The following is a 20,826-nucleotide window of genomic DNA, read 5'->3' on the forward strand; positions in this document are numbered from 1 at the left end:
CTCAATGAAGCCTTCCTTTGACACCCTAAAATTTCAACACCCTCAACTTCCTATTCCTCTTCCTGTTTCATTTTCCTCCCTAGTACATATATACCATTGTCTAACATACTGTATATTTCATTTTTCTCATTTTGTTTTCCCCACCTGAATATAAACTCTAAAAGCTAGGGATTTGTTTGGTTCACTGCTGTCTCCCCAGCATCTAGGACAATGCCTGGCACATAGCAAGAATTAGATAAATAAGAATACTGAAGCCCAGAAAGATGAAGTTACTTGTCCAAGATTACATAAGTGATAAAGAATAGAGCTGAAATTTAAACCCAAGCAGTGTGACTCAAGTTTATGCTCTTAAGCTTGAGAAATGGGCTCCATCACAGAGGGGTTCAGGACAGGCACAGAGGTGCAGTAAGCCTGGCAGACCCCTCCACCTTCCTCCTGCAATGGAGACAGGTCGCCCAGGGCTCAGGTCCAGCCTCAGTACCTGGGCCAAAGGTGGCCCTGCCCAGGATGCTACTGGGTGCAAGGCCAGTGTACTGATGCCCCCCAGTGGCTAGGGTGGTAAAGAACAGACAAAATATAGCCTTCAGGCTGAAGTCATGTCTGGGTGGGGGACCTGTTTGAGGCTTGACCCCAGTCTCTCCCCTCACAGAAGACACAATACAGGGCATGGGCATAACAGATCTTTATTTTACCAGGAGGGACAGGTAGCGGGGCAGTGCAGCATCCAAGCCCCATACCAGACACGCAGCATCCACATGCAGGAAGAGCTACACAGGCTGGGGCAGGGCCAGGGGTAGGCGACTGGGACCATAGAATACCCACAGCACCCTGGCCAGGATGCTTGGGTCCTGGGCTCTTCTGCCTCCATTAGGGCAAGGAGACAGAGGACTGGGCTGCTTCCCCATGGCTGGAACTCTATCACTCTGGCCAAGAAGGATGGCACAAGGGGTATGGAGTCTGGCCAGTCAACAGCACTTGGTTCTGTACAGGGTTGGCACAGTCTTGCCCACTGGAAGGGCCTGGGCCTGATACCCAGGACAGCGCAGCCCTAGCAGGAAGAGGGTCTACACACTTTCTAGTCCCCAACAGGGCTAGACCCTGATCCCGCAAAGGCTTAGGAAAGATGGGACCAAGCCCCACTCCACCCAGTAGGGACGTGTCCATGAAAGGGACTTCCCTGAGCACAAACAGGGGCCTCCTAAGGCAGTAGTAAACCGAGGGAGCTGTTATAGACAGGAGGCCTTGCCTCTGTGCCCCTGGGGTAGGGGAGAGAGAGGGAAGGGATGAAAGCAGGCCTGGGGCCGGAGAGGGGTGAAGTGAAGAGCAATGGCCCTGGGCCTGCAGGCCATAGCTACCTAGGCCTAGAGGGCCAGAGTGGGTGAGGCTGGGGGCTTCCTGGGGCAGGGTGGAGGACTGGGAAGACCAGGCCAGGACAGGGGAGGTTGGCCATCCTACCCAGACCCCCTGCACCCATGCTGAGCTCTGGCCAGGGCCACAGGGAGGATGGACAGATACACAGAGAACTTCAAGGCACCAGGATTCGGAGGAGCAGCAGGGCCACCTCCCAGAGACAGACAGTGATTATAATAAACATCTTTAGCTTAAACTACATGATGTGTGTAGAGGGCGGGAGGAGAGAGGGAAGAAAACAGATAAATGAAGAGACAAACAGGGAGATGAAGGTGGAAGAGATAAACCAGATAAACATGGCAGTGAAAGTGAGGGTGTTGGGAAGAGGAGAAGAGGAAGGAGACAGAGACAGGAGAGAAGGGAAGACAGCCAGAGAAGGCCTGCACACGCAGCACTTCTGGTCCCTACAAAATAAGGCACCAGAGTCAGTAACGCTCCTGTTGTCGCTGTGGTATTAAAACGAGTGCTGAAGGGAGAGGTGGGCAGCTGCTGAAGGGTGTGGGCCCTCAGGAGCCTCACACCTGTGCACTGGTGGCCTTCTTGATCAGGGGTATCTGCAAAGATGGGAGATGCCATGAGGTCCTGGTTCCAGGGTCCACAACTGTTCCACCTGGGCCCGTTCAATGGGCTGCCCAGGCAACCCCAGCACAGCTAGCTAGGCACACACCTGAGTCAGGTCCACGCCTGTGAGGGCATGCACAGAGGCAGGCAGCTCGGCCAGCAGTCGGTTCACTTCTGATGTCACCTTGCTGTTGTCCCCACTGAGGATCACAATCTCATCGACTTTGGTGAGTGGGGCAGCAATTTTGGCAGCAATCTAGGAGGCAGAGTGGGAAGAGAGCTTGGCTGGTGCCCTGACTCTGTCCACTTGCCCTGTCCAGCATCTCTCCCTCCCTTCTCCACCTCACCCAAACCCCAAAGCAACCTGGATGGCTCTTATTTGCAAGCCAAGGTCAGAGAGGCCCAGTGGGCCAGGGATGAACCTATGCCTATTGTAGGGTTCCTGCCCCTCCATTGAGTATGCCCCTATCTAAACCTTCTAGTCAGCCTATTGCTGTGCTACTGACAAGGCCCAGAGAAGTTTCAGCACTTGCCCAGCTAGCCCCAGCCTGGGATGGGAGCCTCACCTCGGGCAGGGTCTCCAGCACCAAGGCCATCTTGGCTGCGTCCCCATATTTCTGGTAGGCCTCAGCCTTGAGTTTCATCCGCTCGGCCTCTGCCTTGCCCATTGCCTCGATGACTGCTGCCTCTGCCTCCCCGATTTTGCGGATCTTCTCAGCCTCTGCCTGTGCCAAGAGGACCTGCTTCACCCTGGGGGATTCCAGGCCAGACAGGATCAGTGGGAAGTGCCAAGGGCCCCTTAAGCCTTGCCTGGGGGCCAGCAAACCCTCAAGCCCTCTGCTCTGGCAGGTGTCAGGGGTGGGGGACCCATGAAGGGGGGTGCCCTGGCCTTCTGGCTCTGGTCAGGGACAGGCCACTGGCTCCCAGGTCCAAATGAGGGGACTAACCAGGTTGCCGTTTGTGCCAATTATCATACTAAGCCCTCGAACCTCCTTTATCTAATTCAGTCTTCCTGACAACAATCCCATGCAGGAGGCAGGAATAAGCAGGTACGGAGGAGAAGTGGCTTGCAAACTGCGGTCAGGAGAGTGGAGGGAGTGCATGGCGGCAGAGGAGCTTGACTAGTCCCCCAGCTCTGGCACCCGGTGGCACTCACTTTTCACCCTCAGCGATCTGCTGTATGCGGTGGGCCTCGGCCTCGGCGGGGCGGCGCACTGTGGCAATGAGCTCCTTGTCTACACGCAGGATCTCCTGCGCCTCCACTGCAATCTGCTTCTTGCGCTGCACAATCTCAATCTCAATTTCTTCCTGCCGGATCTTCTGTTGCTCACGGGCCCCTTGTAGCTCATAGGCCAGCTGGGCCTCAGCTGTCTGCGGTAGGAGTGTGGTCAGCATGTCAGAGGCTGGCCACCAAGTTTTGAGCCCTGAGCCCCAACCCAGGATACCCTACAGCTTCTCACCTTGATGTTGACCTCCTCACTGAAGGCTGACTTTTGCAGCTCAAAGGCTCGTTTGGAGTCGGCAATCTTAGTGTCTGCCATAAACTTCACGTCCAGCATCTCTTTCTTGCACTCGGCTTCCTGGGAGCAGGAGGGGCAGGTGCTGGGGGTACCCTAAGCAACCATGGTCCCAGCACCCCTAGCTCCCTGTCCCTGGGGGCAGGAAAGAAAGCCCACGTACCCGGATGCCTGCATCCCGCTCGGCCTCGGCCACTCCGATGTCGGCATCTCTTTGTACCACGGCAGTCTGTGTCTTGCCCAGGGAGCTCAGATAGTCTACTTTGTCATACACGTCCTGGGGAAGGAAGGGGGAGTCATCGCTGGGAAGTCATAGGCACAAAAGTGCCCCTCCTGCCAAGCCCCCTGCTCCCAGATGGACACGGCAGGTTGGCTACAGTCCTCCCATCACACTGTACCTTGATGGTGAAGCTGAGGATCTCGATGCCCATGCGGCCGACGTCAGGGGCTGCCACCTCCCGCACCAGCTTGGCAAACTGGTCCCGGTCTTGATAAATCTGCTCCACAGTCAGGGTCCCTGGGGGCAGAGGGATCATGGGCTGGCTCCCTAGGGGCGCAACCAGCTGGGAAAGGGAAGGGGTGTGCAAGTAGAGGCCTGAGGGTATGCAGGGGTCGGGCAGTCTGAGCTGGGTCTTCTCCTTAACAGTGTATAACACTGAGCCTCCTCCTGCAGGGTCCAGGCTGGGTGAGGAAAAGTGTCCTCAGCAGCACCAGGTGCCTGCCCAGACTGGCAGCCCCTCAGCCCATCTCAACGCCCTCCCTTTCACTCAAGTCACCTGAAGTTTTCGAAGAAAATACTTGAGGGAAAATGTTTCAGCTTTTCAGCTAGAAACCTCAGTGGGACTGACAGACCCCCTGCTCTGCCCCACCCCATTCCATGGCCCTGGCCTGGGGGCACTGTGAGGCTCCTGGAAGACAGCAGAGGGGTCCCTGGTGTGGGCAGGGCCTCACCAAGGATGGAGCGCAGGTGCCCCTCCAGGGTCTGCAGCACGACATTCTTGATGTCCTGCACGTTCTTGCCCAGGAACTGCTCGCAGGCCACGGCCAAGAGCTCCTTCTCTGTCATGATCTTCACCTGCCGGAGGTCACAGAGGTGCCTGAGCCAGGCCGGCGGGAGGCAGACGGAGGCCCCAGACCCAGAGGTGTGGAGGATGGTGGCTGGCCCCTCCCCTCCCTTTTCAGACCTGGAGGCCTAGGGGGCAGTGGGGTGTCGGCGGTGGGGGGCGGGGGGTGGGGGTGGGGGGTGAGTCTGCCTGAGGCCTCTAGTGGGGAGAACACACAAGGAATTCTTAGACTGAGAAATTTCATCTCCACTGGCAGCCCCAGGGCCTGGTATGGCCTCTCTCCTGGGCATTTGGGGCTCGTCCCTCCACCCCTCCAGCCCACTCACTGTTCCCTCATTAACCAATTCCTCTCTTACAGGCTCCTCACAGGTGGGAGACCTGCAGGCTGAGAGGCAGTGAGTGCAAAAAGAAGAATGAACAAGAGGGACATAGACAGACTAGGAAAGAGCCTGGACAGGGCAGGAGACAGGTCCAGGGGGCTCCCACCGAGGGTGGGAATCCTCCTGCCTTTCCTTCCTGAGGTACTAAGCCAACACCCCCTCACCAGAGGCCTATAATACGGTTGAATCTCGCTGCCCTGTGAAGTCGAGAGGTGGACTAGAGCAGGAAGCCCCTCACCCAGGCACCGAGCTGAGAATATAATGCAGCCCAGAGCTCCTCTGCCTCATGCGGCCTTGTCTTCTGGTCCCTACCCCTTCAGCCCCTACCCAGGGAACAGAGAAGGCCTGGATTCTGGGGTGGCATTTCCGACACCTGCAAAGAATGGGGTGGGGTTAGTGAGACAGCAGCCCTCAGCACTGGTTCTGTCCCTCGTGGGCCTGCTGAGGAGAAAAGGGATGTCTGTTAGTCCTGCTGGGTGGCCAAGGGGCCGACTAAGCACGTTCCAGTGGTGACGAACCTCTCTGAGAAGGCGGGACGGGGGCAGGGACACTGGAGAGAGACTGCCCCTGGCTGCTGTCCTCTCCTCCTCCCCCCAAACCCCAGCACGGGCACGAGGCAGCTCAACGGACATGCGCAGGGCTGCTGAGTTACTATACCTGGGCGACACCCGTCACAGTTAAAGCTACCCCCTCGGCCGTCTCTACGTCCTCGCAGCGGGGCTGTAACGTCATAATCTCTAGGGAAATCCTGCCAAGAAATGCAAAACAGGGGCATGGGTCTGGGGGCCCAGGGCCTGGGGCGTGGGGGAAGAGTCCAATACCTCACTACTCCAGCTGGGACGGGCCAGGGGTCCTGTTTCGGAGGAGGGCAGCGAGGACTCTCCAGGGGGTCGTAGTTGGGAATATGTGAGAAGGAGATGGTGAGAAGGCAAGGCGGGGGTGGGAGGCAGGGTGGGGTGCAGGTTGCTCCAGGGGAAGGAGTGAAAGTGTGTGCCCATGTGCACACATGTCCTCTGCTCAAAGCAGCCTGGCTTGAAGAGTGGAAAAGAAGTAGAGAAGTGGTTGAGGGTGGTCTGGGCTGGTGCGGAGTGGGGAGAGTTCAGGGATATGTGTGTGTGTGTCCTGGGACAGCAAAAGTGCTGGTATCCAGGCTGTGCTGTGTAGGTCGCCCATGGGTGCCATCTGCACATCCTCCACAGCCCTCATCTGTTCCCCAGGTCTGCTCAGCATCCCAGGATGCCCCAAGAGGTTGCCTAGAAAGCTCTGCCTGAAAGCCTGGCATGCTGGGAGTATACCCACTGCTGGACCAAGATGGAAATGATCCTGCATCTGCTTTTGCCAGGGAAGCCCTGCCTGGTCCCTCTACCTGGTAACAGGCTATGACTTGAAGCCTATCCTCTGGGGTTGGGGCCAGGTGGGTTAAGCAGGGAATGAGGGCTAGAGTCACATTAGAGCTTCCTGGCCAAGGAGCACTAACCCTAGAAAGACCTCTTCCACCAGACAAATCTGAGTCCTCAAGCGTCCACGTCGCCCAGCTTAAAAGGGACATGGGCATTTACAGTTGTTTCAAGAAGAGTAGTGGGGGGCCGGCTCCGTGGCTGAGTGGTTAAGTTCGTGTGCTCCACTTCAGTGGCCCAGGGTTTTGCCGGTTTGGATCCTGGGTGGGGACATAGCACCGCTCCTCAAGCCACGCTGAGGCAGTGTCCTACATGCCACAACCAGAAGGATCCACAACTAAAAATATACAACTATGTACCGGGGGACTTTGGGGAGAAGAAGGGAAAAAAAAAAAAAAAAGGTAAAGAAGAGTAGTTAGTTTGGAGGGGGACAGGGCTGCTTTAGACGGGGTATCAAGGGAGGCCAGGACCCTACCCATCCCACACAAGGTGCCCGAGCTTCTTCTCAGGCCTCTGTACTGAAGCCTGCCCTCCCATGGCTACCAGGGGCAGGTGAGATGGGGATGGTCCCCTTCCCGATTAGAGACAGCAGGATGGGTGAGGAAGGGTGTGGTGGGGCAGGGTTTTCGCCTGAGAAGGCTGAAGGGCAGTTTCACGCACTGTGAAGGGGATGAGTAAGAAGAGGTTTAGGTGTCTTTCAGCCTGGGGACCCACCAACACGTAGGCTCTGAGGGGACATGGGTTTCCTGATGTTCACTGCTGTATCCACAGCGCCTGGAACCGGGAAGGTGCACAATACAGAGCTGGTGAATGAAGCAATGAAGATGGGAACCTGCACGTTACAAGAAAAGCTCTTGGAGTTACTGAACGCCCTGGCTCAGGAATGGGTTTCATCAGCTCCAGCTGCACGGCAACAAAGAGTGAGACACCAGGTCAGTTGCTTTCTGAAGTGAGATCGTATTCATAAAAAAGCCTGGGATTCTCTAGCACTTCTTTTCCAAAAATTCCACTGTGCCCTCATAGCATTTTACTTGCCTTTCTAATATCCTAACAAGGCACAGAGAGGGCATGATTCTCCCCATTTTACAAATGGGGAAACTGAAGCCTAGCAACAAGAGATTTGCTCAAACGCCTCTCAACAGAATTAGGGGCAGGGAATGGCCAAGGCTCTTTTTGCTCAGGCCTGTCAAGGAGACTGGAGGGGGCAAAGGGGCTGGGGGAACAGAACTCCCCATGGAACCCATCTTTGGACCTTACAGGGAGGAGGGCTAGGGCTGGAACCTGGGGTGTCTGCCTGGAGATGGGGCTCTGTGGTGCCCGGAGGACTAGGACTTCAGCAGGAGTAGTTAGGACTGAACCCTCCCTACCTGGACAGCCCAGCTCTGTCACATAAGAGCCTATGTCTCCTGCCTCAACTTACTCCCAATTTAGACTTGGCATCCAAGGACACTCACTGGCAGACTTGGGCAGAGTTTCCTTTTTTTAATTTTTTTATTTTTGAGGATGATTAGCCCTGAGCTAACTGCTGCCAATCCTTCTCTTTTTGCTGAGGAAGGCTGGCCCTGAGCTAACATCCATGCCCATCGTCTACTTTATATGTGGGATGCCTACCACAGCATGGCTTGCCAAGTGGTGCCATGTCCGCACCCGGGATCCGAACTGGCGAACCCCGGGCCGCTGAAGTGGAACGTGCGCACTTAACCGCTGTGCCACGGGGCAGGCTCCAAGGGGCAGAGTTTCCATAATCCCTTGCTCTTTCCCCACTAGCAGCCCCAGTGGGCGTGGGCAAGGGAGCTGGGGATCTATAGGGATCCATCCTGGCACCCAGAGCAGCAGAAGTGGGAGCAGAGGGGATGGAGGCACACCCTTAGGAGGGGAGTCCACCTGGCTTCTGCCTGCCAGGCCCTGTGGGGCAGGAAGAGAGAAGGTTAGACACAGAGGAGGAAGCAGGTGGGTTATTACCTGTGCAACCCCTGTTACGAATAGCGGGACCCCCTCCGACGTCTCAATATTCTCACAGCGACACAGGATGGTCATAACCTCCAGAGACAGTCTGAGGAGCAGCCAGGGGGTAGGGAGAGGTAGGGACAGGAAAGGGTAGGAGGGGACACAGCAAACACACACAGTGGTTACCAGACAAGCACTGATGCCTGATGCCTGGGGGTAGGGCGGGTTGTTCTCGATACTTCAGCTCCCCACTGCCAGCTCAGCCTAGGGCTGTAAGTGGACAGACACACACCCTTGCTGGCCTGAGGCCTCTGGGTCTCTTCTTTGGCCCCCATACCCTTCCAAGGAGGAGCTGCTGGGCTGGGTGGAAAGCCTGCTGATGCCCTGGGCCCAGGACCTGAGGTTGGGAGGCCTGTACACAGGGCATTCAGGTTGCCCACCACCTCACTTGCCCAGGAGATTCCTGGCACAACCTGGGAGACTTAGCTTCAACTCCACCCTCCAAACACAGGCAAGCCTGTGTTTCCAGAAATTGGGAGGGGGAGGCCACTCCGGGGATTAATGAGCTACAGCAAATGCCAAATCCTGCTGTAGGCACAAACCCTCAAGGTTTGTGCTACATATCACTAAGAAGGCAAGTTAGGGCCAGAAAAGCCCAAAGAAAACTTTGAATTTTCTGTTTGGGGGTGTGTGTGTGTGAAGGAAGGCTGGGGAGAAAGTGTGCCCCTGCTAGAATATTCACAGGGACGACTGGGAGATGATGGAGTAATTCCGTTAGGAATTTCCCAAGTTGGGCACAGGCAGAGAAGAGAGTCATGGCAAAAACAAACTACTTGAAGCTACAAGCTACTAGCTAGGCCTCCCTAGGGCAGCGTGTGCGCGTGAGTGTGTGTAGGGTGGTGGTCCAGGCAGAGGCCAGGCTGTGGACAGTGTGGAAGGTTTCCTTAAACCAGAGGAAGGAGGACAGAGGCTGAGGCTAAAGGAGCAGAAGCAGATGGACTGCGGGGATGTGAGCAGTAGGCAATGTGGAGCCCCCACCTCAGCTCTCACAGTGCCAGCAGGTGTGCACAGAATGCCTTCATTCAAGCACCTAACACTAGCACCCTTGGGCCTGAGAGGACTCTCAATCCAGCTCAGACAGGAAACCACCAAGCTCTCTTCTGGGGAAGGAGGAGAGAGAGAGACAGGGGAAAGGGAGGGAAGGAAGGAGGGAAGGAAGGAGGGAAGACAGGAGGCTGCAGCTCAGATGCCAGAAGTGGAGGAATCGCTCAGGTAAGGGGGAGAGAGCTGTGCACACCAGGGCCTCAGGATAGTACAGGACATGGCAGCAAAGTGCAGCAGAGGGGGCTTCACTGAGTCTGGAGAAGAATGGCTGACACCAAGGGCAGGTGACATGAAGGATGGCTGCAGAAAGTAATCTGAAAGGGAGGCTGAGGATCCAGGCTGGGTTAGAAACTCTACACTGACCTAAGAGGCTCCTGCCGGCCTAGGGAAATAAAGGCCCACTCTTGTGGAGATGTCCCCCAAGCAGGCTAGGGGTTGGGGAAGGGGCTGCCCCCAGAACAGGGCCCAAAAGGGGAGGGGCTGCAGGCTCAGACTGCACAGCAAGTGGAACCAGAGCAGGATGCTGAGACTGGGTGTGTGAGATCAGTTTCCTAGGACGAGGTGCAAGGCCCTCCACCCCTCACTTCCAAACCTGCTGTCAGGGAAGCTTAGCCCTCCGGCCCTGGGGCTCTGCTCCCTGGAGCAAGAAGAGGGAGCAGGGGACCAAGATGTGGAGAAAGGGCTGCAGGGGTGTTGCCTCAGCAGTGAGGGCCCAGGACAGGTCTCTGGGCAAGTCAGAAACTCTCTGGGGTCAGCTGTAGGGCGAAGTGTTGGGACAGGAAGGACTCTGGTCCCAGGACTGCATGGCATGTGAGGTGGGGTGGGGTGGCAGTGTCTCTGGAAAGGGCACCCCAGGACTTTTCACAGGCCAAGTGGCCCACTCAGGAGTGCCTAGAATCCTCCTGAGAGGAAGTTGTGACCAGGATTGATTACTCTCTGACACTTTTGGCCTTAGGCTAGAAGAGTCCTCCAGGGTCCCTCAGCTCAGGCAGGGCAAAGTGAGGGGAGAGACGGGAGAGTGGAGAGGGTTATTGGGAAATCAGTGAAGTTAAAAAGTTGTGACATGCTTCCCATGCCCCTGACTCTAGTTGACACCCTCAGACCTCCTGAAGCCTCAAGCATTGGCAGCTCAGTGCAGCCATGGGGCTTCTTTCTCGTGGGGCTTAGGTGGAGGGGGATTTCCAGTGGAATCTCCATGACTCTCCCTTCGGGATGACCCCCCTGCCGCCCCCGCCCATCCTGCTCTGCTGCCCTTGTTGCCTGGGTCCTAGCCTGGAAGGATCTGGGCCCCACCCCCATGTCCCAAAATCCGGAAGGGGTGATGGTGAAAGGTAGCTGGCTTGCCTCATCTCCTCCTGGGGGGCCAGTGAGGGTGGCAGGAAAGGCCCAGGCCAAGTCCAGCCCTGCCAGGGGCTCTGGGGAGCTGAAATCTCCCTACTTCTAGTAAGTCTTTCCAGACTGATTTAGGAGGTCGAGATCTGTCTTGCCCGGCGCCAGCCCCAACGCCTTAGATTTCTACCCATTGTCTCTAACCCGCCACTGTCACAGAGCCACTTCAGCCTGTACATCCATTCTCTGCCATTTAGCCCCTGCCTGCATTGTCCCAGGGCCTGCACAGGTGAGGGTGTGTGTAAGGGGTCTCTTCAGCCTTTCTTTCCTCCCTGCACCCACTCCAAACAGGGCATATAACTGAGGCTTCATAAATATAACTTTGAGCTAGAATCAGGGAATTGGGATTCTGCCTGGGCATGACCCTGAATTCTCCAGGATAGAAGTGATGCCTCCAATGGAAAAAAGCACACCCCTGAGGAGGAGGTGCCCACAGCAGACCTCTTCCATACCTGTGCAACCCATGTTCCCTGCTTCTTAGGAGGCCCCTGCCCCCTAGAATGGAATGTAGCAAATGGTAGATGCCCTAGCTGACCTGTGGGGTGAAGGGGGGAAGACTGGAAACCCTTTTCTCCCTTGCCCACCCGGTTCCGGAGGCCCCAGGCCCTTACCTCTGAGTGTCGGAGATACACCACCACGCCCAGGCCCAGCCACCAAACACGTACTGTTTATAGTCGGAACCACAACAGCCCCCTGGAGAGCAAAGCAAACCACTGCTGGTGAGTCAGTTCTTGGGTGTGTCTATCCCCCATCCCTCCAAAAGCACTCTTGGGCCTTTACCGGCTCTGACACTTGATGACTCCCACTGTCAGGTGCCAGGTGCTGAGGGTGCATATAAATGGGAGACATGCCCTTAAGGGCCTTGGAATCTAGTTTAGTAGACAGGCAATTTGCATAAAAAAGGGCATATCCAATGAGTGGTTCAGAATGCAAGTGCTTTCAGAGAAGAGAAGAGGTCAGTGGGCAGGAGTGAGCAGGAAAAGCTTCCATCTTTCATTCAACCATTCATTCAACAAAGAGTACTTTTCTGTGCTACGGAAACAGGGAGGAAGATACAATTCCTATCTTGAAGGAGATGACACTAGGATGAGGCACCTTTTCCTGAGAGGATTGTAATGCCATGCGATTCACCTGCTATCGGGGCAGGCACAGACAGAGGGAGGGAATGCAGGGGGTTGCCAACACTGGAAGGCTGATGGGAGGGAGGGCATCTCTGAGCCTAGGAAGGAGCCTTGCTCATGCCCAGCAGACACATCTCAGTGAGGCTGGTTATTCCCACATCTTTTGGAGTGACTTTGTTCCTCTTATGGGAGCAGATGGGAAAGGCAGGGCCTCAAAACAAAGGCCAGCTCATGGTACCAATGGGAGAAGTGAAGAGAAAGGGAAAGGATCTGAAAAGGAAGTGGTTCCTGGAAACTGCGTATCAGCTAAACAGAAAGTTGAATCTGGCCATGACCCAGGTTTATGCCGTAGCCACGTCTGGCATGCTCTCTATATAGAAAGGAGAAAAATCAGTTCCTGAAATTCTTGTCATGAACTTTCCTGCTAATGCCAAAATTACTCATCAAGTTCAAGAAAACTCTGGCAAAAGCTGGAGGGGCAGTTCACTTGCAGCGCAAAGGTACAGGAAACGATTCAAAGGAAACGTGATTTGGGAAACAGCGAGTGGATGTCATCACTTCTGTGTTCACAAACTTGGGTCTTCAGGAAAGCCTCAGGGTGTGTTCCTCCCAAGATTAAGGGTCAGGGGTAGTTTCCAGTAGCTGGGTTACAGAGTCTCTGAGGACCCACAGCAGGGAACAGAGAGTCTTAGTTGTTAGGCCAGGGAGGTGGTGTGTGTGTGTGAGATGGGGGGTCACTTGGGGATTTAAGCTGGGGAGCGACAATAATACATCTGCATTTTAGAAACACCACTTTGCACAAGAGGAACATACTAGGGTCAAAGAGACCGGGTGGAAGCCTCTTGTGGTGACCCAGGCCAGACACAGTAGCGGTGCATAGTGGGCAAGTAGCTGAGCCAGAGGTCCAAGGAGCAAAGAGCTGCCCCGCAGTGTGAGTAGGGGTGGGAAGAGGAGGTCTTAGGTCTCTGTCTGCTTCTCTGTGGTGGAAATACCTGTCCACAGGGCTGCTGCTCAAGGTAAGCCACTGCAGGCTTCTCTACGCTGGGGAGTGGGGTAGAGGAGCCTCTAAGGATAAGCAGTCAATCTGAAACCCAAACCATGTCGAGATGCAGCGAAACTGGAAGAGAGGCAAAAATCACAGCTTTTTCCACTTCTTCTGGCCTGGTGGGAGCTGGGGCATGGCTGCCTCCAGTCAGCTCCAGGGGCTTCTCAATGTGCTGTGGAAGAAAGTGGTTGTGTGCGTGTGTGTGTGTAGGGGGAATGGGGGCGGGAACCAGGGCGGGTGTCCATCCTTTACCTTTAACTCATTCTTTGACCTTGGAAGTGGGCTGCTGCAGTTCATGCTGGGCCTTGGCCAAGCCACATGACCAGGTTCCAGGGCTAGCAACAACAGGAAGCTGGGACTGCCAGGCTACCCCATTCTCAGCACCCTCTTCCCCTGGAAGGTATCTTCCTCCCAGCTTCCTGGTCACACTGAGCCTGAGCATCACTCTCAGAAGGGACACTTAGGTGCCCCTTCCTTGACCTCCCTAGCTCGCATTGTCCTGAGACCTGGAAGTTTTTCCTAATTCTATCTCACTTTTTCTAACCCAACTTGCTTTCCTTTGCCCTGTCCTCAAACAAGCTGAAGAATCACAACCAAGCCCAGGATAACCTCTGCCCTACTCAGCCCCTTCCCAGACACAGCCTCACTCTGCCCTCTCAAGAACACTCTTTCCTTCCTGCCCCTCTTCCACCGTCTTCTTCCTACTATTCCAGAAGACACCACTCTCTACAAGGGGGATTTACTCTTTTTTGAGGCACAAACCCCCTTAGTAGTCCAGCAATGCCGGTATGTTCTTAAATGCATAAAATAAAATACATAAGAAATAAATCCTATTGGAAGTTGTCAAAATATTAAAACCAAATGTGTGATAATGTAAATTATAAGCTCTAGTGGCAGGTCTAATAACTAGCTAAATTTCAATAGTGATGAGCAGAAATGACTTTTAAGGTTCTGCAACAACTGCAGTACGGTAGGAAAATATCTGCTAACGCTATCATGGACTGTTGTCGACATTCACATTCATAGGAAATGTGAAATTTCAGTAAGGTTCCTGAAAATAAAAATGTACCCCCCCCATCCAAATGCACAGACGTCTAAATTCTATCCACAAACCTCAGGTTAAGAACCTCTGCCTATTGTAGAGATGAGAGAAAGGTGTATGGTATTTGGATTTCCCTTTTAAATTCTCCAAAGCAGAAACAGAGAAAAAAGTTTTATGTTACAGAATGAAGGAGGGAGGTTAAACAACCAGAAGAACTTCCAGAGTTTTCAGGTGGAAAAGATGACCCTGAGGCGTATCCTCTTCCTGAAATGGGGCTGAGTGAGATGTCTCTGGACTTAGATGCCCAAGTAACCAGGTGGGGGCGGGGCTGGCAGTGTTTGCTCTGCTCTCCTGGGAGTCCACCAGCAAGACAAAGATGCATCTCAGCTTGATCATCTCAAATCACAAGGTACTATTATGCTAGGTATTATCTCTTGCTCTTCTCTCCCACTCTTCCTTGACTCCAGCACCCTCAATTCTCACCACAGCCTCCTACCCCCACCCCTAAAACAGCTTCAAAGCTAGCACTGCATTGGCCCCTGGCCAGAGGACGAGGTTTCTGGCAACTGGAAAATACAGGGCATCTTAGGTGTTCCTCTCATCCCCCAGTCTCAAGGCTCTCCACAGGGACAGGAGCGAGCTTTTGTCTCCTCAGCCCAGAGTCTGGACTTTCAGAAACAAACTCCACAAGGAAAACAAAGTGCCATGCAGATTCAGGTTCTGAAAGCCTTCTTCAGGAGTAGGGGCTGGGAGACAGGCCTGGGTCTTGTGGAGGTGCAAGCTTGGCCTCAGCGCTCTCAGGGGGTCTCCCTCCAGGTCCAGAGACCGTCTCTGGTCTTTAGGGAAGTGAAGTATCTTACCTCCCCCGCAGGAGTAGGGGGTCAGGGAGAGTGGGGATTTCCTGTTCCAGTGGACTGATTGATTTTGAGATCCAAACCGAGCCAGAGGCCATGTTCCGGAGTAAAAGTTCCCAATGGATTTATCACACCTCCCCAAGTGTGGGCAGCTACAAGCCCTGGCCTAGCCCACCCCCTTCTCCCCACTTGTGTAGCTGGCCTTAGTAACTGCACACAGGCTAAAACCCGGCATTGACAGTGGGCAGGCAGGAAGGATTCCTGCAGCCAGCGGCCTCCACGCTGCCAGGAAACACCGCCCCTCCCCAGCACCTGTGAGCCAGGGCTGCCCAAGCTGACGGCTTCAAAGACTTCAGCCACCTTCCAAGATACCCAAATATACGATTTAAAAAGCAGCCTTAAGGCCAGATACCTCTCCCCTCGCCAATACCGCAGTCCCCAAGCCCCGCCTAAGCGCACGGAAATGCCCGAACCTGCAGCATTAAGCAACCGGAGCGGCACAGCCATTCGCCTTTCTCCACTCGCGGAGGCAGCACCCGCGTTTCCCAAGCGCCCAACGCCAGTCAGCCCAGCAAGCCCCAGCCTGCTCGGAGTTAACGGGTCTCACGGCGCCCGGAGGAAGCATCCGGCCCCGGGGCCCCTCCCCACAGGCACTCGCCCTTCAGAGCCGCGCGACCCACCCCCGTCCCGGACGCCGGAATCTGGCCAAACCGCTGCGTTCCGGGAACCCCCGGTGCCCCCCTCCCGGAATCCCCCGGCGTCGGCTCGGGACCCCCCAGGCCACGGAGGGCAGATCCTGCTTAGGGAGGAGGCGGAGAAGGGGGTGGTAAACACGGGGAAACCGCGGCGGGAGGGGCACCCCAGTGAGCGCTCAAGGGCGCGGGCCCGGGCACTGGGAGCATGGGGTCTCTCCTGGGAGGGTCTCAGGCGCGGCAGACTCGGGCCCGACACACGGCGCTCCCGCCTCGTCCCCACCCCGGGCCGGCCCCTCTCCGCCCGGCCACCGCCCCCAGCCCCCTCCTCACCCACCCGCCCCGGCACAGCCCCCGCCCAAGACGCGCCCCCTCACCTGAAACCACCAGCGCCTCGTTGGGCCCCACGGTGTGGCAATTGCCCATGGCGCCGGCGGGACTGAGGGCCCTGGGGGACCGCTGAGGCCTGGACAGCAGCAGCCGGCCCACACCCGGCGCCCGGCCGCGCCCAGCCTATCCCGCCACCCTCAGCGGCCGCCCGGCCGGCCCCTCGGCGGTCGCAGCCCCGCCGGAAGCGTAGCGGCAGAGGGCGGGGCCGGCGCGGCGAGAGAGGCGGCAACGAGCGCGGCCCCGCAGACAACACGCTTTATTGCACCGGGGCCGCCGTGCACCCGGGAAGGCCTCCCCCTGCTCCCACGGGGCGCCTTGGTGACGACCGCGCTGCCCTGCCTCACCGCCCGGCGCCCACCTACAGCAGTCGGCCCTGGAGTCCGGTGGCCTGGGTTCCAATGTCAGTCCCTGCTCTTCCGAGCTGAGAGACCTTGGGTGAGTCCCTTACCTCTGCAGCCTAATCCCGCCTGTGCAAAATGGGGGTAATTGAACTATCTGGCTACAGGTTGCAAAGGGACCGGTTCAGTAATTCTCCATGTTGGCAGTGCATCAAATTACAAATTCCCGGGCCCTCATCCAGAGCTGATCCGCATCACCAAGGGTGGGGCCTGGAAACATGAAATTCAAATTCCTGAGAAGCAGTGTCTGGCACATTACACTCCGCCTCTCAATCTGGAGATTCTCAGGAAGAAACAATCCCCCCATATTTCCTTCCGCCAGGAAAAGAGCTGTCCAGGACATGACTTAAAGCCCCAGAAAGCAACCATGTGGGTAAAAATTGCAAACCCCTCAATGCCCAGGGAAGGCCTTGCACACAGCTAAGGCTTTCAAGGGCCACCAAGTGCCACAGAAAGCATCCCAGCCCGGGGGTTAGGAGCCTTGGCGCTCAGATTCAGCTTTAACCGGAATTCGGCGTGTGACCTTAGACAAGTCTGGTGAACTCTGAGGGCTGGGGTAGGGTTCAGAAACTGTGGGGTCCTCAGGGTGGGGGTTGCTCAAAGCAGATGGGGCCCGTGAGTCCTCAGGCTGGGAGTCTTCATCGGGCTCGGCATCCTCCCCAGGCCCAAGGCCTGCCAGCCTTTTGCTGGCCTGCCACAGCCGGTGAGCTGCCCGGTCGTCTCGGGCAGCTGGGGGCACCTCCTCTACACGGCAGTTGGCAAAGTATCTCCCACTGAGGGGCTCAATGCCCTCCTGTAGAGCGCAGTACAGGGGTGTCTGGGCACCCCCTCTTGGTGCCCGCAGCACTAGCCAAGCCAGTGGGCGCAAAAGTGGGCGCAGCCATCCAGGAACGTGGCGTAGGAACAGCTCCGAGTTCACAGGCCCTGTGGACAGGAAGAAAGGAAGGAGGGGGAGAGTGGGTGAGGGCCCAGGGTAAGAGCAGCGAGAACACAGCTAGAAGGGAGTGGGGAACAGAGTCCAGTTCCCGGGAAACCAGGGTAGTATTTACCAGGCATTCAGGGCCCCTACAAGGTGGTCTCACTTATTTCCAACAGCAAGCTTCCTCCTCTCCATCGAAACTCCTTGGACATCCCCATCTCCCAGATTTTGCTCACCCTGTGTCCCCTGCCTCAAACAATTCTGTCTCTCTCCATCTTTTCTACTAGCCCAAACCTTGGTCTTTTGATTAACCAGCAAACATTTACTAACATCTGACCAGCCACTGTTTGGACATTAGAGATATGGAGTGTAATAAAGGCTGGATAAGGGTTAGTTGTAATTATTATCGTCACTATTATAATTAATAATGAGCTTAGGCAATGAGTACCTAAAATGTAATATGGTAAAAAGGGTAGGGCAGGATCTTGTTATCCTGTAACCTGTTCTCAACATGCAGGGACGGGTCTTCATCACTTGTCTCAAGCAAACTATTAGCCAAGATGCTTATAGTGGACCTCCAGAACCCAGATGACCCAGCCCATCTCTATGATGTAATCTCTTCCCACTTGTCCCCTCTCACTCTGTTTCAGCCACCTAAGACTCCCTGTTCTTTCTCAAACACACCAGGCACTTCTGCCTCAGGGCCTTTGCACTTGCTCTTTGCTCTGTTCTTTATACTCTTCTCCCCAGAAAGCCACATGGCTCATTCTCTCATCTCCTTCTGGTCTCTGCTCAAATGTCACCTTTGCAGATATGTCTTCCTTGACTGCCATGGATGAAATAGCACCCCTGTCATTTCAGATTTCTCTTACCCTGTTTTATCTTTCCCTATAGCACTTTATCATAACCTGTCTTTGTATTTATTTATTAGCTGTCTCCCCCTCCCCTAAACTAGAATGTAACTACAAGGATGGGGTCTTTGTTTTGTTCACTGCTACATCCCTAGCATGGAGATTAATGCCTGGTACATAGTAGGTACTCAGTAAATGCTTCTTGAATGAATGAATAATCATTGGCTAGCATCATTAGCATCATATTGGAGTCAGTTCAGTCATTTGAATGGCTCCTTGGGGTGAGAACCTGGGCCTTATTTGTTGCCATATCCTGACCAGTAGTCAGCATCCAAGCTTGTGGTGTGAGAGGAAGAACCCAGAAAAGGAGAGCCTGGTTCCAAGATCAGCAAGGACCATGTCTCTCCTTGGACCATGCTTCCTTTCTGCTCTGCAATTCTGCGGCTCAGTGAGAGGCTGGGGGAGCACAGGATGGGGCGAGGATGGGAGAGGGGGAATCAAAGCAAAGTATAGCAGCCAAAGAGCCAGGCCTCACCTGGGTGGGCGGCATAGCAGGTGACGCCAGTGCCCTCAAGCTGAGTGGCGAGCTCCCGGGCAAACAGTACGTTGGCCAGCTTACTGTCAGCATATGCTCGCAGCTCCTGCCGCCAGCCCACCACTGGGCGGTTCAGGCGTGTGAAGTCCAGACGCCCTCGCCGGTGGGCAGCTGAGGATACCACAACCACCCGGCTAGGGGCGCAAGCCTTCAGCCGGGGCAGCAGCAGATGTGTCAGCAGGAAGGGGCCGATGTGGTTCACTCGCAGCAGCAGGTTAAAGGGCTCTCGAGTCCGGCCACAGGAACTGATCCCTGGGGCAGGGGCTAGGTGTGAGCAACTGCTCCAGAGGGATCCCCGCAGGCCTCAGTGTCCCCGTCTGTGAGATGCTGGCAGGGGGCATCCTTCCCACGTGTCCACTGGCCCCCGGCAAGGCCTGGCTGGAGGGGACAGCTGCCCCTGGCCACCCACCGCCCCCCTGCAGGGCCTGCTGCCCCTCACCGGCATTGTGGATGAGGATGTCCAGCCGTGGCTCAGAGCTCAGGAAGGCGGTGGCAAAGGCCCGTACAGAGGCCAGACTGGCCAAGTCCAAGGCCATGAAGATGACCTCATTGTTCCCACTCTCCTGTGAAGCGGCAAGGGCCCGGCTTGTCACCAGGTACCTCTCTCCTCTTCCCTCTCCCCAGGCACCAAATTCTGAGTCCACCCCCTCCGATTGCTAAGATCTGCCCCTATGCCTTAGAATGTAGTGGATAAGGGTGTAGACTCTGGAACGAAATCTTGACTTTGCCTCTTTCTAGAGTATGAGCTTGGGCAGGATACTTAATCTCTCTGGGCCTGGTTCTCTCACTGTAAAATGGGAATAATAATAATAGTGCCTATCTCATAGAGTTGTGGTGAGGATTAAATGGTTAATATATGTAAAATACTTAGAACAGTGCCTGGCACACAGTCAGCACTGTGTAGGTGCCTGCTATCATTAACATTATCATACCCTTTGCCTATTATTGCTTTCCCTAAAATCTACAACAGACTTCTTAACTGGTCTCCTCTAACCCACTCTTGCCCCCTCCAGTCCAGGCACCATACAGCCACCAAGGGGTTCGTTCCAAAAGGCTATTCTGACAGTCCAGACTCTGCTAAGGACCCTCACTGGATCTCCACTGCCCATCCTATAAAATCTGATCTCCTCAATAGAGTCTCTAAGGGCCTTCAGAACCTGGCCCTGGCTCAGAGCCTCCAGCCCCTTCATTTTGCCTCTTTTCCTCATATTCTGAGCTCCAGCCTCATTAAACCTTTCTCGGTTTCTTATATCAGACCAATCTTGCCCCGGGGCCTTTGCTTATTCTGTTCCCTCTGCTGTTCCCTTTCCCACTGTTTCATTAGTGTAACTTCTACCGATTTTTAAACGTCTCAGAACAGCAATTACTTCCTTCAGGGAGCCCACTCCCCAGCTTGGGGCTGGTTCCCCTTCCCCGTGTGACTAGAACACCTGTGCACGCCCTCTTCTGCACCTAACGAACCAAGCTGCACTCTCCTTTCAGGGGCTGGGTCCCGCTGAGCCGCCCCGCTCACCTCTCGGTGTCCCGGTGTGTCTATCCAGCGCTCCCGGCCCGCCCGGCTGGCCCCGCCCCGCCCTCCCTCACCTGGCGGAGGTCGAAGGCGGCCGCCTCTCCGCGCTCCCGGCTTCGGCAGGCCAGCACCACGCGCGCTCCCCGGCGCGCCAGCTCCAGCGCCGTCATCTTCCCGATGCCGCTGTTGGCGCCTGCGGGCGGCGGGAGGGAGCTGCGCTGAGCCGGCCGGGCCGCCGACCCCGCCACCCGGGCCTCCCGGCCGCCCGCCCGCCCGCCCGCACTCACCGGTGACCACGGCCGTGCGGCCCCGCAGGCTGGCGATGCCGCCGCACGGCGGGGCCTTCACCAGGTTGTAGTAGACGAGCACGTAGGCGCCCAGCAGTAACCCCGCGCCTAGCAGCAGCGCCTCCATGCTGGCCGCGCCTCCAGGCTCCCCCCAGGCCCCGCGCCGGCAGGGTCGCCCCCCGGCCGCTGTCAATCCGCTCCGCACGGGCCTGGAAGGGCGCTGGGCGAGCGCGGGCCTCCCAAAGGCGCAGGCGGAGGCGGAGGCGCAGGCGGAGGCGGAGGCGGGGGCAGGGCAGGGGTGTGTGTGTGCGTGCGTGTGCGCGCGGACCCTGCGAGCGCCCTCTAGGCGCGCG

At 56.2% G+C, this 20,826-nt stretch overlaps 2 protein-coding genes across 14 annotated transcripts; both read right to left on the reverse strand.

Moving 5' to 3' along the window:
* Positions 1–667: 667 nt before the first annotated feature.
* On the reverse strand, positions 668–16,210 carry FLOT2 (flotillin 2). Of its 13 annotated transcripts, none has more exons than XM_023653120.2 (13): positions 15,901–16,101; positions 12,883–13,007; positions 11,381–11,462; positions 8,292–8,382; positions 5,590–5,680; positions 4,440–4,563; positions 3,887–4,005; positions 3,652–3,765; positions 3,432–3,551; positions 3,128–3,342; positions 2,538–2,721; positions 2,078–2,227; positions 668–1,964 (listed from the first exon to the last, which is right to left on the reverse strand). In XM_023653120.2, the coding sequence occupies exons 5-13, from the start codon at positions 5,662–5,664 to the stop codon at positions 1,926–1,928; spliced, it is 1,140 nt and encodes a 379-aa protein (XP_023508888.1). In that variant the 5' UTR covers positions 5,665–5,680; positions 8,292–8,382; positions 11,381–11,462; positions 12,883–13,007; positions 15,901–16,101; the 3' UTR covers positions 668–1,925. The 13 variants fall into 13 exon arrangements, with proteins under 13 accessions (XP_023508888.1, XP_070083842.1, XP_023508887.1 ...); XM_070227741.1 differs by lacking the exon at positions 15,901–16,101 and adding an exon at positions 13,188–13,265; XM_023653119.2 differs by lacking the exon at positions 8,292–8,382 and having other exon boundaries at positions 15,901–16,152.
* Positions 16,153–20,826, reverse strand: DHRS13 (dehydrogenase/reductase 13). Its single transcript, XM_023653116.2, has 5 exons — positions 20,474–20,826; positions 20,261–20,379; positions 19,116–19,239; positions 18,617–18,928; positions 16,153–17,235 (listed from the first exon to the last, which is right to left on the reverse strand). The coding sequence occupies exons 1-5, from the start codon at positions 20,598–20,600 to the stop codon at positions 16,784–16,786; spliced, it is 1,134 nt and encodes a 377-aa protein (XP_023508884.1). The 5' UTR covers positions 20,601–20,826; the 3' UTR covers positions 16,153–16,783.

This window comes from Equus caballus, chromosome 11, assembly GCF_041296265.1.
Source record: "Equus caballus isolate H_3958 breed thoroughbred chromosome 11, TB-T2T, whole genome shotgun sequence".
In the NCBI taxonomy this organism is placed as follows: Eukaryota; Metazoa; Chordata; class Mammalia; order Perissodactyla; family Equidae; genus Equus; species Equus caballus.